The sequence below is a fragment of the Mirounga angustirostris genome, unplaced genomic scaffold (genome assembly GCF_029215605.1).
Source record: "Mirounga angustirostris isolate CCGP_5_RB_7025 unplaced genomic scaffold, mMirAng1.0.hap1 SCAF_1, whole genome shotgun sequence".
NCBI lineage: Eukaryota > Metazoa > Chordata > Mammalia > Carnivora > Phocidae > Mirounga > Mirounga angustirostris.
Window position 1 is genome coordinate 208,960,920 of NW_026991709.1, and position 13,968 is coordinate 208,974,887.

Below are 13,968 nucleotides of genomic sequence, written 5' to 3' on the forward strand. Positions count from 1 at the left end.
AGAATGCAATTTAGCATATGATGTGGGATAGTGAATCCATTTTTCCTTTTTCTTCAGAAAGATAGTCTACTGTAGTATGATCTATTGATAAGCTATCCTTGACATACTGATTTGAAAATCCACTTTTATTAAACAGTGAATTGCTCTATATACACCTGTATCAGTTTCTAGACTTTTCTATGACAACAATATATACTTAGGGACATATACTTTTTTTTTTTTTAAAGATTTTATTTATTTATTTGAGACAGAGAGAATGAGAGGGAGGAGGGTCAGAGGGAGAAGCAGACTCCCCGCCGAGCAGGGAGCCCGATGTGGGACTCGATCCCGGGACTCCAGGATCATGACCTGAGCCGAAGGCAGTCGCTTAACCAACTGAGCCACCCAGGCGCCCGGGACATATACTTTTTTACAGTAATTTTATACTACGTTTTAGCCTTGAGTGGTAAAAATATAATGGCAGTTAATGGTTACTACATCTTTCTGCTCGAGGTTCTTCAGAGACATAAAATTTTTTATGAATTTACTTATGTAGCTATTATCATGATTTTCCCTTTTGTGTTTTGCAACAGCTATATTGAGATATAATTCACATACCGTATGATTTACTCTTTTAAAACTGTACTGATACATGTTTTTTAGTATGTCACAGAGTGGTGCAAACATTACATTTTAGAACCTTTGCATCACTCTGCAAGCACCCTTGGCTGTCCAACCCTTATTTTCCTCCTCCCTCAACATCTAAGCATCCACAAATCTACTTTCTTTCTCTATCGTATTGTATAGTCATTTCATGGAAATGAAATCATACAATATTTTGTCAATAATTTCTTTTCACTTAGTATGCTTTTCAAGGTTCATATGCCTATTGTAGTATACATCATTTTTTAAAAAGATTTTATTTATTAGAGAGAGAGCGTGCGTGCTCTCTGGTGGGGGCGGGCAGAGGGAGACGGGGAGAGAGAATCTCAGGCAGACTCCCTGAGCACTGAACCTGGCTTGGAGCTTGATCCCAGGACCCTGAGATCATGACCTGAGCCAAAATCAAGAGTTAGCACCTTAACCAACTGAGCCATCCATGCGCCCCCATCATTTCTTTTTCTTAGCTAATGATATTCCATTGTATATTCCATTTTATTTATTTATTCATCAGTTGACGAACATTTGGGTTGTTTCCACTTTGTGGGTATTAGGAGTGTGTATTTTTTTTTTTAATGTATGCTCTATGCCCAAGGTGGGGCTTGAACTCACGACCCGTGATACTTTTTTTTTTTTTTTAATTTTTATTTGTCAGAGAAAGAGAGAGCACAAGCACGGGGAGTGGCAGGCAGAGGCAGAAGCAGTCTCCCCACTAAGCAGGGAGCCCGATTTGGGACTCGATCCCAGGACCCTAGGATCATCACCTGAGCCAAACACAGACACTTAACCGACTGAGCCACCCAGGCACCTGACTCCATACAGTTTATACAGGGATTTTACTCAGGACAACTTACAGATGGGGGGATCGGGTGGGTGACAATCCAGGTGCTACACAGCTATTCTCTGCAAATTCCGGAAGTTACTCCACAAATTTTATAGATCAAGAGGATGCCCCCCCTTTTTTTTCCACGGGGGAGCTGTAGTGAAATCAAAGGTTTCATATGCACCCAACTAACAGCTAAACTTTAATTAGATTTTGTGGTGCACTCTGTGTATCACAAAGGGGAGAGACTATGTTATCTTTAACAAATTTACAGAGGACCAAAGCAAGCCTACCCCCATTCTGGCCTTGGCTATATTAGTCTCCAAGGGGGCCAGAAGAGGTAGCCCCAAGAGAGCTTATCACTGGAACATGAGCAAAAAGGAGGGTCAAAGCTGCAGTCGATATTGTCAGTGATCCTACAGTCCTTCAGTTCTCACTGTGGCTCCCACTTCCTAAGGACAGCCCTTCCCAACTACTGACTCTCATGCATCACAAATAAACCCTCACGGACACTGTACGTATTGTTGCAGTTCATGAACCAAATGCTAATGGGGTGGACTGTAGTAAACCCTGTGTTGGGTCCCCCACTCCTCCCTTCAAAATTAAGGGCTTATTCTTCAGGCTCAGGGAGTACAGCCATCTGACAGCCCTCAGCCTTTAACCCTGTTAGAGAATTGCCCTCAGCTAAAGAAGCTGACCTCACTTACCCACTCAGATCTCCTGCTGTGGGAGCATAACTGCCTGACAGCCATCTGTACCCACCACTGTCTTTGCTCTGAGAATGCTGCTCCCATCCTTGGACTGAACACAGTAGGGTATCAGTGCATGCCCACTGCCATGCTCACACAATGACATTCATGACCACGGTCAATTAACCCTGCCAAAATGGTGTTTCCTCTTTCTGGCATGACAGACCTCAAGTTCCAGGCAGCTGGAAAACTTCAAATTCAATAGGACCTTGGCCATGTCTCTGGAAGTGCTACCCTTGTAGGTGTCAAGACCTCTAAACCTGCTGAGGCCAGTGTTGAGGAGACCTGAAGCAAATACTGTCCAATTGGCTCACTGGGCATGACATTAGGGCTGCTTCTACTAAGAAGCCTTGACTTCTGGACCCACATATCCCATATATTTGAGTCAGAGCACATTATGATTGTCACTGACTTAGAGTGTACATGCATCCTGTGAATTGTGTAGCCAGAATATCTACTGTATGCAAATGTCTGCTCTAAATGTGATCATACTCTTTGAAATTAAACCTGTTGCATATTTTCCATTAAACAAAAATTTTAAAACCATACTCCACATTTTTTTCTCTGCACGGTTTTACCTATATCCTCACATTCCCTAACAAACTTTATAGGTGGTTTATATTGGCACCTCCATTTCCTCAATACTCACTTATCAATCCACTCTACCTGGATTGTTCATGCCCCTATCCCTCATGTTAGAGGTAAAAAATGGAGCCCTCTCTAATATCAACAAAGGCCTCCATGTTACCAGCGGTCCTCATTTGGTTAGTCCTTTCAACAGAACCAAAACTATTAACCACTCTGTTTTTCTTCAGAAAGGACCTCTTTGCTTCCATGACACTGTGGACTAAGTGATCTTTGAAATCTCCAAAGATTCTTCAGGAATGAACATTCCATAAAGTTGATTCCTGGTTTTGGTTCTTGTAGGAATTAAATGTTTCTTAGGTGATATTTTCTCATTTTAAGTCAAACCAAAGAAAGAAGAATTCCTTTTTTGAGAATATACCTTCATCTTTGCCCACTGTTGCCTACACAGACATGCCTGAAAATTTGCCATTCTTTCATCTTTGTATCCCATGGGACCTGAATTGTTTGCAGTGAGGAAAGTCAGAAGAACAATTTATTCAATGAGGACTTTAGAGAATTCAGCCACTGAGATGATAATAACATGTCCTGTTTCCCCTTTCCTATGATTCTCTGATGGCAGCCTAGGGGAAAACCCAAATGGGCTCTCCTGGGACAGACTACAGAGAAGAGAAAGCTTCAGTGATAATCATTAGAGAAGGTAGGATCATTGCTGGAGGAGTACGGAGGGAAAAGGGTGAGAAAGTGGGTACTGGGTTTATCTCTAGAGTCATGAGACAGGTACAGTCCCATATTTAGTCAGCCTACAAAGCTGGCCTCTAGTTTGAAGGTGCTTTACTTGCTACTTAAACCAGTCTTCCCCAGCTCTCGTTCTGTTTCCCTCTCTCTCTTTCAGAATCTAGAGACACTCTTCAGTAAGTTATTTTCCACTGAGTCTCCTCTTTATTCTTTCCCATGAATTCTAGGTTCCTGTTCCATTTCCTGTCCCATCATTTATCATTAACTACTCAGTGGGTATGTGTTATACATGATGTGTTGTCCTCTTTGTTCCTCAAGTGATTGGATTTTTAAAAAATATATTCCCTAACTGTTTTTGCTGGAAGATTTGTCTTACTGATAGCACTTAATCGTTCTGTATTGTTGTTGTTTTCCTTTAGTGTCCACAGTATATCTACAAATGATGCAATCACTTCTGACGTTTGGTATTCAGGCTAATATCCATTTCCTATCTTACTAATCTCTATAAATATTCAAGAGAATATGGAGTGACTGAGTTGGAGTAGATTGTCTTGATCTGCTCACAAATGTAAGAAAAATAATTTAGTGTATTAATGTGGAATACCCTGTTGGCCGCAGTTTTTTGTTTTTTTTTTAAAGTGATCTCTATGCCAAGCATGGGGCTCAAACTCACAACCCAAAGATCAAGAGTTGCATGCTCTACTGCCTGAGCCAGCCAGGTGCCCCTTGGTTGCAGTTTTAAACAACTATTCTTTATTGGGTTAAGAAACTGACTGAAGTTTCATGTAGTAAGAGGCTCGTTCCAGGAATCTAACCACAGTAATGACTGTTACATTTTCTCAAATAGTTTTTCCGTTGTGATTATGGTTATGATCCCTCTTCATTTCTCTATTTTTGTCATGCATACTTTTAGCAAACATCCTAGCATTAATGAGCTTTCCATTCCTAAAACACTTGTGTTATGTTTTTAGGATAGATTGCTCTTCTTAAATAGGTATGGCTGCATTGTATTTAACTTGACTATTCCGTGTCTTTTTTTGGCCTACATTTAGTTATATGATGAGCTTGAAGATTCCTTTTTTGTGTTAAGTGGACACTTTTGGTCTCAATCTTTATTATACACCTAACATTTCATGTGTTGAATGCCTAGTATGTGCAGGCACCATGTAAATCTTTAGAAAGACAATGGAGAACAAAACAGTCACAACCTCTGACCCGCAAATAAACATAAAATCACCAATGTGAGAGGTACATTAAGGAATAGTACAGGGTGCTCCACTTGTGCTCCTCACATACTCTGTCCCTCCTGAACCTCACTGTCTGCTCTCCATCTCACTGGCCTCTCAAATCCCTTCCATTACCAAGCTCACCCAATCATGGGGAAAGTGTAAATTCTGTTTTTGGGACCTGAAATATGTGCTCTTTCCTTATTTCCCTTGATTAACGATTACCCATCGTTCCTCTTGCAGCTCAAGTATACCTATTTCAGAAAAGACTTTTCTATGTACCTCCACAGACTAAATTGGTTCTCAATAATTATTTCTCTTTAATTAATTGCAATCTCTAGACATTAGGAATAACAAGGACCTCCTTTCTATCACACATAATGTAAACATTTATTTTCATGTTAAATTTGCCTTTTAATTTTTTGCCTTTTAATTTTTAAAGGATGATTTCCCTTATAGAAGTTTTCGAGTATTTTAAATCAAATCTACCAATCATTTTTTTTGCAATGAAAGTGCTGATTTTGGGGCACCTGGGTGGCTCAGTCGTTAAGCCATCTGCCTTCAGCTCAGGTCATGATCCCGGGGTCCTGGGATCGAGCCCCGCATCGGGCTCCCTGCTCCGTGGGAGGCCTGCTTCTCCCTCTCCCACTCCCCCTGCTTGTGTTCCTTCTCTCACTGTCTCTCTCTCTGTCAAATAAATAAATAAAATCTTAAAAAAAAAGTGCTGATTTTTAATACAACAGACACCTGCTCCAGGGCACACAGGACCACACACTCTCACACAAACTTTGTATTTTACTTTAATGGTTGTGTGCTTCTGTTTCATCCTATCATCTATGTAGTCCACCTGCTCTTCTCTCTTCTTAGAAGAATCCACCTGGCAGGTGGTATCTGAAAGAGGGAGGTATAGAGTATTCATTAATGAGAAGTGCTGGAAGGTGGTCAAAAGAGTTACCAGACCTGTTGTGTTTATAATGATCAGAATTCCACCTTTAATGGCTGCCTCAGTTTAATATTGATAAGTGATAGCCATACAAGACAGATTTATTGTGGTGGTAAGGACAGAAACTCACATTTTCCAAGTGTCCACAGAATGTCACAAGAACCACAGTAGAAACATTACATGCATCATCTCATTTAATTCACTCACCAGGATTACACTGTAGGGAATACTTACCACTCCCACTGGAGAGGTGTAGTATCTGCAACTACAAGAGATTAACTTTCTCAGGGTCACACAGAGGGTCAGTTGGTAGACCAAATTTCTGTTCTAGAAAGACTGACTCAAGATCCCATATTCTAAATCACAGCTCTATATGAATTTTGGGATATTTGTCTACCAAAGGGATCAACAAATAAAAGTAGCTATCATTTATTGACATCCTACTGTGTACATGAGCATTCTGAATCCCCACAAAGAAGTTAATAGCAGTAGCCACATATTTAGAATGAAAAATAATAAGACAATAGTTAACTGTCTCATTGAAAGGAAGCATCACCTCATCGAATTAAGGCTATTTGAGTTGAGAATCCACATTGTATAACTCGTATAGAGATATTTGAATTATGAAGATTGTCAAAGAAAGACATTTGATGTCTTCACTTATTTTGGATGATCATATAGAAGAAATTCGTTTATGTCCATGGCCTCAAATAGAATTAGACCTGTGAATAGGAAATTAAAAAATAGACATATCTGCTAAATTTTTAATAGGATACCTAAGTACATTTAGTTTGAAAATGAGATACCATTTGGCTGAGTGAATGAAATCATTGCCTTTGGAAGGACGAATGGAGGGTGAAGGATGTCCACCTAACAGTGGTATTATAAAGGTGATGACGGCTGATGTGACAGTTGGCTATTCACTGAATATTGCTTTCAACTCCTCTAGCAGGTACATCAGCTACATGGAAGCAGAAAACCATACCAGAGTATCAGAATTCTTCCTCCAGGGCCTCTCAGATGATCCAGAACTGCAGCCCCTCCTCTTTGGGTTGTTTCTGTTCATGTATCTGGTCACCGTGCTGGGAAACCTGCTCATCATCCTGGCTATCCTCTCTGACTCCCACCTCCACACTCCCATGTACTTCTTCCTCTCCAACCTGTCCTCTGTTGACATCTGTTTCATCTCTACCACCATTCCAAAGATGCTGCTGAACATCCAGGCACACAGAAAAGACATTTCCTACACTGGATGCCTCATTCAGGTGTACTTTTTTATGATTTTTGCTGGAATGGATGGTTTCCTCCTGACTGTGATGGCCTACGACCGGTTTGTGGCCATCTGCCACCCCCTGCGCTACACCATCATCATGAACCCACGACTCTGTGGCCTGCTGGTTCCGGTGTGTTGGTTCATCATTTTCTGTGTCTCCCTGATTCACGTCCTACTGATGAGGCAGCTGACCTTCTGTTCAGGCACAGAAATTCCACATTTCTTCTGTGAAGTGGTTCAGATTCTCAAGGTGGCCTGCTCTGACACCCTCATCAATAACATCTTCTTATATGTGTCCACTGCCATACTGGGTGTGTTTCCTCTCCTTGGGATCCTCTTTTCATACTCTCTGATTGTCTCCTCTTTAATGAGAATATCCTCTGCAGCAGGAAAACATAAAGCATTTTCAACCTGTGGGTCTCACCTCTCTGTGGTCTCCTTGTACTATGGGACAAGCCTGGGGCTCTATTTCAGTCCCTCTGCGACTCATTCTTCCCAGAGCTCAATTGGCTCAGTGATGTACACTGTGGTCACCCCCATGCTGAATCCCTTCATCTATAGCCTGAGGAATAAGGATGTGAAGGGGGCCCTGGGAAGACTCCACAGTCGAGCCCTTTGTCTGTGATGGGTCACTGGCCTCAGAACCAAGGGGACACTGTGACCTCCAAAGGCAAATATTGTACATGTAAATCTTCTGGGTTTTTTTCCTCCCCTAAAAGACAGGCCTCACTTCTATTCCCAAAGTACCCATGGGTTTGCTTTTGTTAGGTTTTGTTTTTGTGTTAGTTTCTCCTTAACAACCTCCTCAATAATTTTTTTTCTCTTTTTTCTTCCCTATTTACAGCCCATAACATTCTTTGGCCAGCTTTCCTATAGCCATTCCTGAGATTTTCAATATTATATGTGAAGTACTTATATTAAGTGCCAGCATGGTTTCCTCCCAAAATTGTCCTCTGGAATGCTGATATCCTTCACTTTAAGTTGGTTTTACGTTTGTTTTTCCCTGGAAGAAACGGAATGGAAATCATACAATAGTCACAACCAAAGCGCTTGCCATATCAACAAGACTGTACCTGTTGCTCTACATCTGTAAATTTGTGTATCTTGTCATTTCCTTAAGATATTGTCTCCCTTTTTAAAAAAGATTGAGATTGGGATGTGGAAACCTGACCCTGAGCTCACACTCCTAAGTTTGCTACCATAGTGTTCCTGAAAACACTGGTGTGATTTTCAGCTTCAACAGCGGGGATGTTGATTTGAAACCTCATTTGTTCAGGGTTTGGTTTTTTTTTTTAAGATTTTGTTTATTCATTTGTCAGAGAGAGTGAGAGCACACAAGCAGGGGGGCGGCAGGAAAAAGGGGAAGGAGAAGCAGGTTCCCTACTGAGCAAGGAGCCCGATGTGGGACTCGGTCCTTGGTCCCTGGGATCATGACCCGAGCTGAAAGCAGACACTTAACTGACTAAGCCACCCACGTGTCCCTCATTTGTTCAGGTTTATAGGTAATATATTGCGTTGCATGTCATTGAGATATTGCCTCCTATTTGTCTTCTTTCCTCTTCCTTCTTTCCTTCTTGTCCTCTGCCTATTCTTTGTTCTATTGGACCTTTGTTTCCCGTTATTGTGGTTTTAAGCTACATCCTCAAGATCCTAATACATGATTCCATTAAGTTTCAAGCAATGTTGAATTACTGTCTATGTGTACAAATTGAGGAGGGGACCAAAGAAGTAAATATGATTGCAATACAGAATTGTGAGCATAATAATGTTGGTGTGTAATAGAACCTGTTGAAAAGAAATGTAAAAGTTTTCAACTCAAGTAATTCCAGAGAAAATATTTATTTAATGAAATTACTGAGGTATAATTTGCATACCATGAAATTCACCCATTCAATTTTAGTAAACTTATAGAATTATGGGACCATTACCAAAATGCAATTTTAGAACATTTCTATCACTCCAAAAGTTCCCTTGCCTCCAGTTGCAGTTAATGTCCACTCCCACCTCAGTCCTAGGCAACACCTTATCTGCTTCCTGTCTCTATAAATTGGCTTTTTCTAGATATTTTATGTAAATGTAATCATACAATATGTGGTCTTTTGATTCTGGCTTCTTTCACTTAGCATAATGAATTTTGAGGGTAATCTATGTGGAAAACTCGTATCAGTATTTTGTTTCTTATAATTGCAGAATAGTACTCAAACGTATAAATATACCTTTATTTGTTTATTCATTTATCAGCTGGTAGACACTTGGATATTCCAGTTTGGGGTTATTATGAATAATTCTGTTATGAACTTTTGCATGTGCGTCTCTGTGTTGACATGTGTTTTCATTTCTTTGATAACTCATGGTGTAATTACTGAGTCACATGGTAAATTGATGTTTCATTTTTAAAAATCTGCTAAACTTTTTTCAAAGTGGATCCACTATTTTATATTTCCATGAGCAATGAATGATGGTTCCACATTTTCCACATCACCAACACTTGGAATTCAGCAAAAACTTCTAATGGGACAATACATTTGAGCACTGAGTAACAATCAGTAGAAATTTAACTGAAGAATGGTTTGGGTAGGAAGTAGAGAGGCAAGTTGGAACTAGAGGAGAAAGGAACCACATACACATAAACATGGAAAATTCAAGACAAAGGCATTTCAGGAGGCTATATGGAATGGATGAATGAGTTATTAGAAATAAGCCTAGATAGGTAGATGGAGGACAGGCTATTAAGAATCTAATTTGAGGGATGCCTGGGTGGCTCAGTCAGTTAAGCATCCGACTCTTTTTTTTTCTTTTCTTTTTAAAGATTTTATTTATTTATTTGAGAGAGAGAGACCGAGAGAGAGAGCACATGAGAGGGGGGAGGGTCGGGAGGGTCAGAGGGAGAAGCAGACTCCCTGCCGAGCAGGGAGCCCGATGCGGGACTCGATCCAGGGACTCCAGGATCATGACCTGAGCCGAAGGCAGTCACTTAACCAACTGAGCCACCCAGGCGCCCCAAGCATCTGACTCTTAATTTTGGCTCAGGTCATGATCTCAGGGTTGTGAGATCGAGTCCTGCATTGGCTCTGCATGGGGAATGGAGCCTGCTTGAGAGTCTCTCTCTCCCTCTGCCCTTCCCCTCTCCTCCCCGCTCTGCTCTAAAAAACAAAAAAGAGAGAGAGAGAGAATCTAATTTGACATATTAAGGATTTTGAACGCAATGGAGCACTAGGGCCATGTTGTAATCACAGGTGTAGCATGAAGACTTTAGGATTGCTCTGAGTGGGAGAAACTGGAGGCAGAGGGAACATTTTAGGAGACTGTTGAAGTAGTCGAGGGGAAAAGATGATGGGGACCTGACGTAGCCAGTGGCAATAAGATGGGAAGATTTTGGAAGAGAGGTGTATTAATTTCCTATTGAAGCTGTAACTGCCATAAGTCTAGTGGCCTAAAATGACACAAGTGTATTATTTTAGATTTCTGGAAGTCAGAAGTCTAAAATGCATCAACAGGGCTGATTTCTTTCTGGAGGTGCTTGAGGAAGTCTGTTTGCTTGCCTTTCCCAAATTCTAGAGACCCCCTCCATTTGTGGGAGTTTTGGAATTCAGTATAAGACTACAAAGCCCCAGTAGGGCCCAAGAACAAGGAGGGACATTTTGAGAAGGCAGACCTATGCCCAGGTGGTCGGCTTGCTGACCACGGTCCCAGCCACACACCTGGAAATAGCCATGTCCTCATGTGGACTTGGCTATAGCCCCATTTGGCCTTGGCACCAGCACCATCCCGCAGTCCCCAGAAGGAGACACTTCCACCCATGCCTCTCAGGTAACAGGCTGCCGACCTCACTCTAAGATGCAGATCTTGAGCAGCCAGCCTGTGATCCAGCTCCAGTCTCTCTGATCTGTGGTCCTCCCCACATAAGAATCCAGAAGGACATGTGTCCATCTGTGACTCTGAGGCAAACCTGCAGACCTGAAGCAGCCCACAGCCCAGCTCCAAACTCTCTGAGCCATGATGTAGGAATCATGAGGGGAAGACGCATCCATCAGTGCCGACTGAGGCAGGCCTACAGAACTCAGTCACGGATGGGGACCCTAAGGCAGTTCTATGACATGGCTTCAGCCCCTCTCAGCTGTGTTGTGGGGCTATTCATGCATGCCTAGTGGGAGAGCCATACTTTTTCACACAACTGGGAAGATAGCCCTGCCACCTGTGGATCCTGAAGAGAACTGTTGTCCCGGGTCCAGCCCTACTGACCAAGGTCCTGGACGCAGTCCTGTCTACCCAGGGACCAGACAAGGTCCACTTCCCTACTGATAGGATTTTCAACCACAGATTGTAGTATACAGATCCAGGAGCAGCTGTATTACATGGCTTCAACCCAACTCAACTATGATCCCAGAGGCAAAACCACCAGGCCTGAAACCCAGCAGGAGAAGGTCTTTATCTAGTGAAAGCAGCTTCTAAAGACCAAAAGAAGTGTTTGTTCCTTCAAATGCACAGACCCTAACACCAACACCACTTGTCTGCATACTCTACCAGCTGACCTGTGAAGGATGCCAAGCTGAATACCTACTGCTGTTACATGCAACAAATATTACCTGCCATTATATATTTACCATGAAATACTAAAACATATAAAGCTACCATAATCAAGTGAGAGATGTTTATATATAAATACATTACTAGTACAAAAGACTTCTAGAAACTGATACAGGTATTTTTTTAAATTTATTTATTTATTTATGATACAGGTATTTTTAAGAACTGTTTTTGGGGCGCCTGGGTGGCTCAGTCATTAAGCGTCTGCCTTTGGCTCAGATCATGATCCCAGGGTCCTGGGATCGAGCCCCGCATCGGGCTCCCTGCGCCGCAGGAGGCCTGCTTCTCCCTCTCAAACTCCCCCTACTTGTGTTCCCTTTCTCGCTGTGTCTCTCTCTGTCAAATAAATAGATAAAATCTTTAAAAAAAAAAAAAGAACTTTTTAAAAATAAGGGTGGAATTCCAATTCAGTATGCCAATTAATTTATCAGTAAGTGGTACTAAAACAACTAGTCATATTTTCTGGAGGACAAAATGTGACTGGATCCACTACCACACACTACATGTCAAAATACATTCCATGCAAATTAGAGATTTAAATGTCTTTAAATATATTTAAGAAGAAAATGATAAAATCTGAATAAAATCTGTAGTTTAAAGAGACTTTTAAAATTAAGGCAGGAAATGCAGATAGTCTTTTAAAAAACAGACTTCTTTGGGGGCGCTTGGGTGGCTCAGTCAGTTAAGGGTCCAACTCTTGGTTTTGGCTCAAGTCGTGATATTGGGTCATGGAATCATGTCCTACGTTGGGCTCCTTGCTGGGCAGGAAGTCTGCTTGAGATTCTCTCCCTCTGCCCCTCCCCAAGCTCTCTCTCTCATAAATAAATAAAATCTTAAAAAAAAAAAAACTAGACTTCTTCACCTATATAACATTTAAACCTTTGTACAGGGGGCCTAGAAGGCAGGGCGTGAGGCATGCAGGGGGGAGAGGGGCTAGGCTGGGGCAGTGCCCAGGAGCATGAGGGCCACAGTACTGCAGTCCTGGGGTCCTGGCATTTTTTAGCATCTGTGAAAGCTTCCTTGTAATTCATTTCTTCTCACTACAGTATTAAGAATTATACCAAATTGAAAAGATACGAATAAATATCCTAAAACAAGAAAAAGTAAGACATTAAACTCTTCTTGTTACTCAGATTCCTCTGGAATAAGCAGAATTGCAGATGGATTCAATGGAATTTTTTCTGATCAGTTATAGTATTTGTTCTATAAGAAAACCAGACTAAAATATTTTGACAAGAGGATGACTCTGATACAGAGACATCAAATGATTTGCCAAAATTTGCAGATGGAATCAAGGCCAGAAATAGAAATCATAACTACCTGGTTCCCAGTTCTGTACTGAGAATTCTAGACCACACTGTCTTTTGTGAAAAAAAAATCTGCTGATACTGAAATCTGTGATGAAGAGTGTGACTCACCTGAATCGGTCAACGAACAAACTCAAGAGGAGAGTCCTAGAGAAGTTCACACTGCTGAAGATGTTCCAATTGTTGCAGAAGTGCATGCAATTTCTGAAGAGTATGATTTGGAGACAGAAAACAATTCCTCCGAGAGTCTCCAAGACCAAACTGATGAGGAGCCACCAGCTAAAGTTTGCAAAATTCTTGACAGGAGCCAAGCTTTGAATGTGCTGGCCCAGCAGAAGCAGCCTTTACTGAGAGCTAATAGCAATGACTTCTGTAAATGTGAACTTTGTGAGTTCAACAGCAAATATTTTTCTGCTATAAAGTAGCATATGATGCTGATGCACAAAGGTACTGATTCAAATGTGTGTCGAATTTGCAAAGAAAGTTTCTCTACTAACATGCTTCTGATTGAACACACCAAACTGCATGAAGAGGATCCCTGCATTTGTAAATACCGTGATTACAAAACAGTGATTTTTGAGAACCTCAGCCAACACATTGCGGACGCCCATTTTAGTGACCTTTATTGCTGTGAGCAGTGCAATGAACAGTTATCTTCAAGCAGTGAACGCTATCTACGTTTCCAGGAGCACAACTGTGATGAATAGTACAAGTGCCTGTTCTGTAAACATGAAACCAACGATCCAGAAGACTTGCAAAGCCATATGGTAAATGAACATGCATGTAAATTAACTAAGTGCTAAGTATAACAATGGAGAACATGGATAGTACAGCCTCTTAAGCAAAACTGCCTTTTTTGGAAAAAGATTTTATTTATTTATTTAGAGAGAGGGCACACGGGGGGGAGGGGCAGAGGGAGAAGGAGCGAGAGAATCTCAAGCAGACTCCCCACTGAGTGCGGAGCCTGACACGGGCTCAATCTCATGACCCTGAGATCATGACCTGAGCCCAAAACAAGAGTTGGACGTTTAACTGACTGAACCACGCAGGCACCCGCAAAATTCCCTTTGACAAATGTAAAAACTTCTTTGTATGTCA

General features: G+C 41.5%; 1 protein-coding gene and 1 pseudogene across 2 annotated transcripts; both read left to right on the top strand.

Moving 5' to 3' along the window:
- Positions 1–6,668: 6,668 nt before the first annotated feature.
- On the top strand, positions 6,669–9,722 carry LOC123834115 (olfactory receptor 7D4-like). 2 transcript variants are annotated; one of them, XM_045863076.1, is made up of 2 exons: positions 6,669–7,562; positions 9,702–9,722. In XM_045863076.1, the coding sequence occupies exons 1-2, from the start codon at positions 6,669–6,671 to the stop codon at positions 9,720–9,722; spliced, it is 915 nt and encodes a 304-aa protein (XP_045719032.1). The 2 variants fall into 2 exon arrangements, with proteins under 2 accessions (XP_045719032.1, XP_045719031.1); XM_045863075.1 differs by lacking the exon at positions 9,702–9,722 and having other exon boundaries at positions 6,669–7,601.
- Positions 9,723–12,478: 2,756 nt separating this feature from the next.
- Positions 12,479–13,698, top strand: LOC123863063 (zinc finger protein 639-like; annotated as a pseudogene).
- The last annotated feature ends 270 nt before the right edge of the window (positions 13,699–13,968 follow it).

Coding starts and splice junctions, on each gene's coding strand:
- LOC123834115 (XM_045863075.1), top strand. CDS start 6,669: ATGGAAGCAGAAAACCATACCAGAGTATCAGAATTCTTCCTCCAGGGC.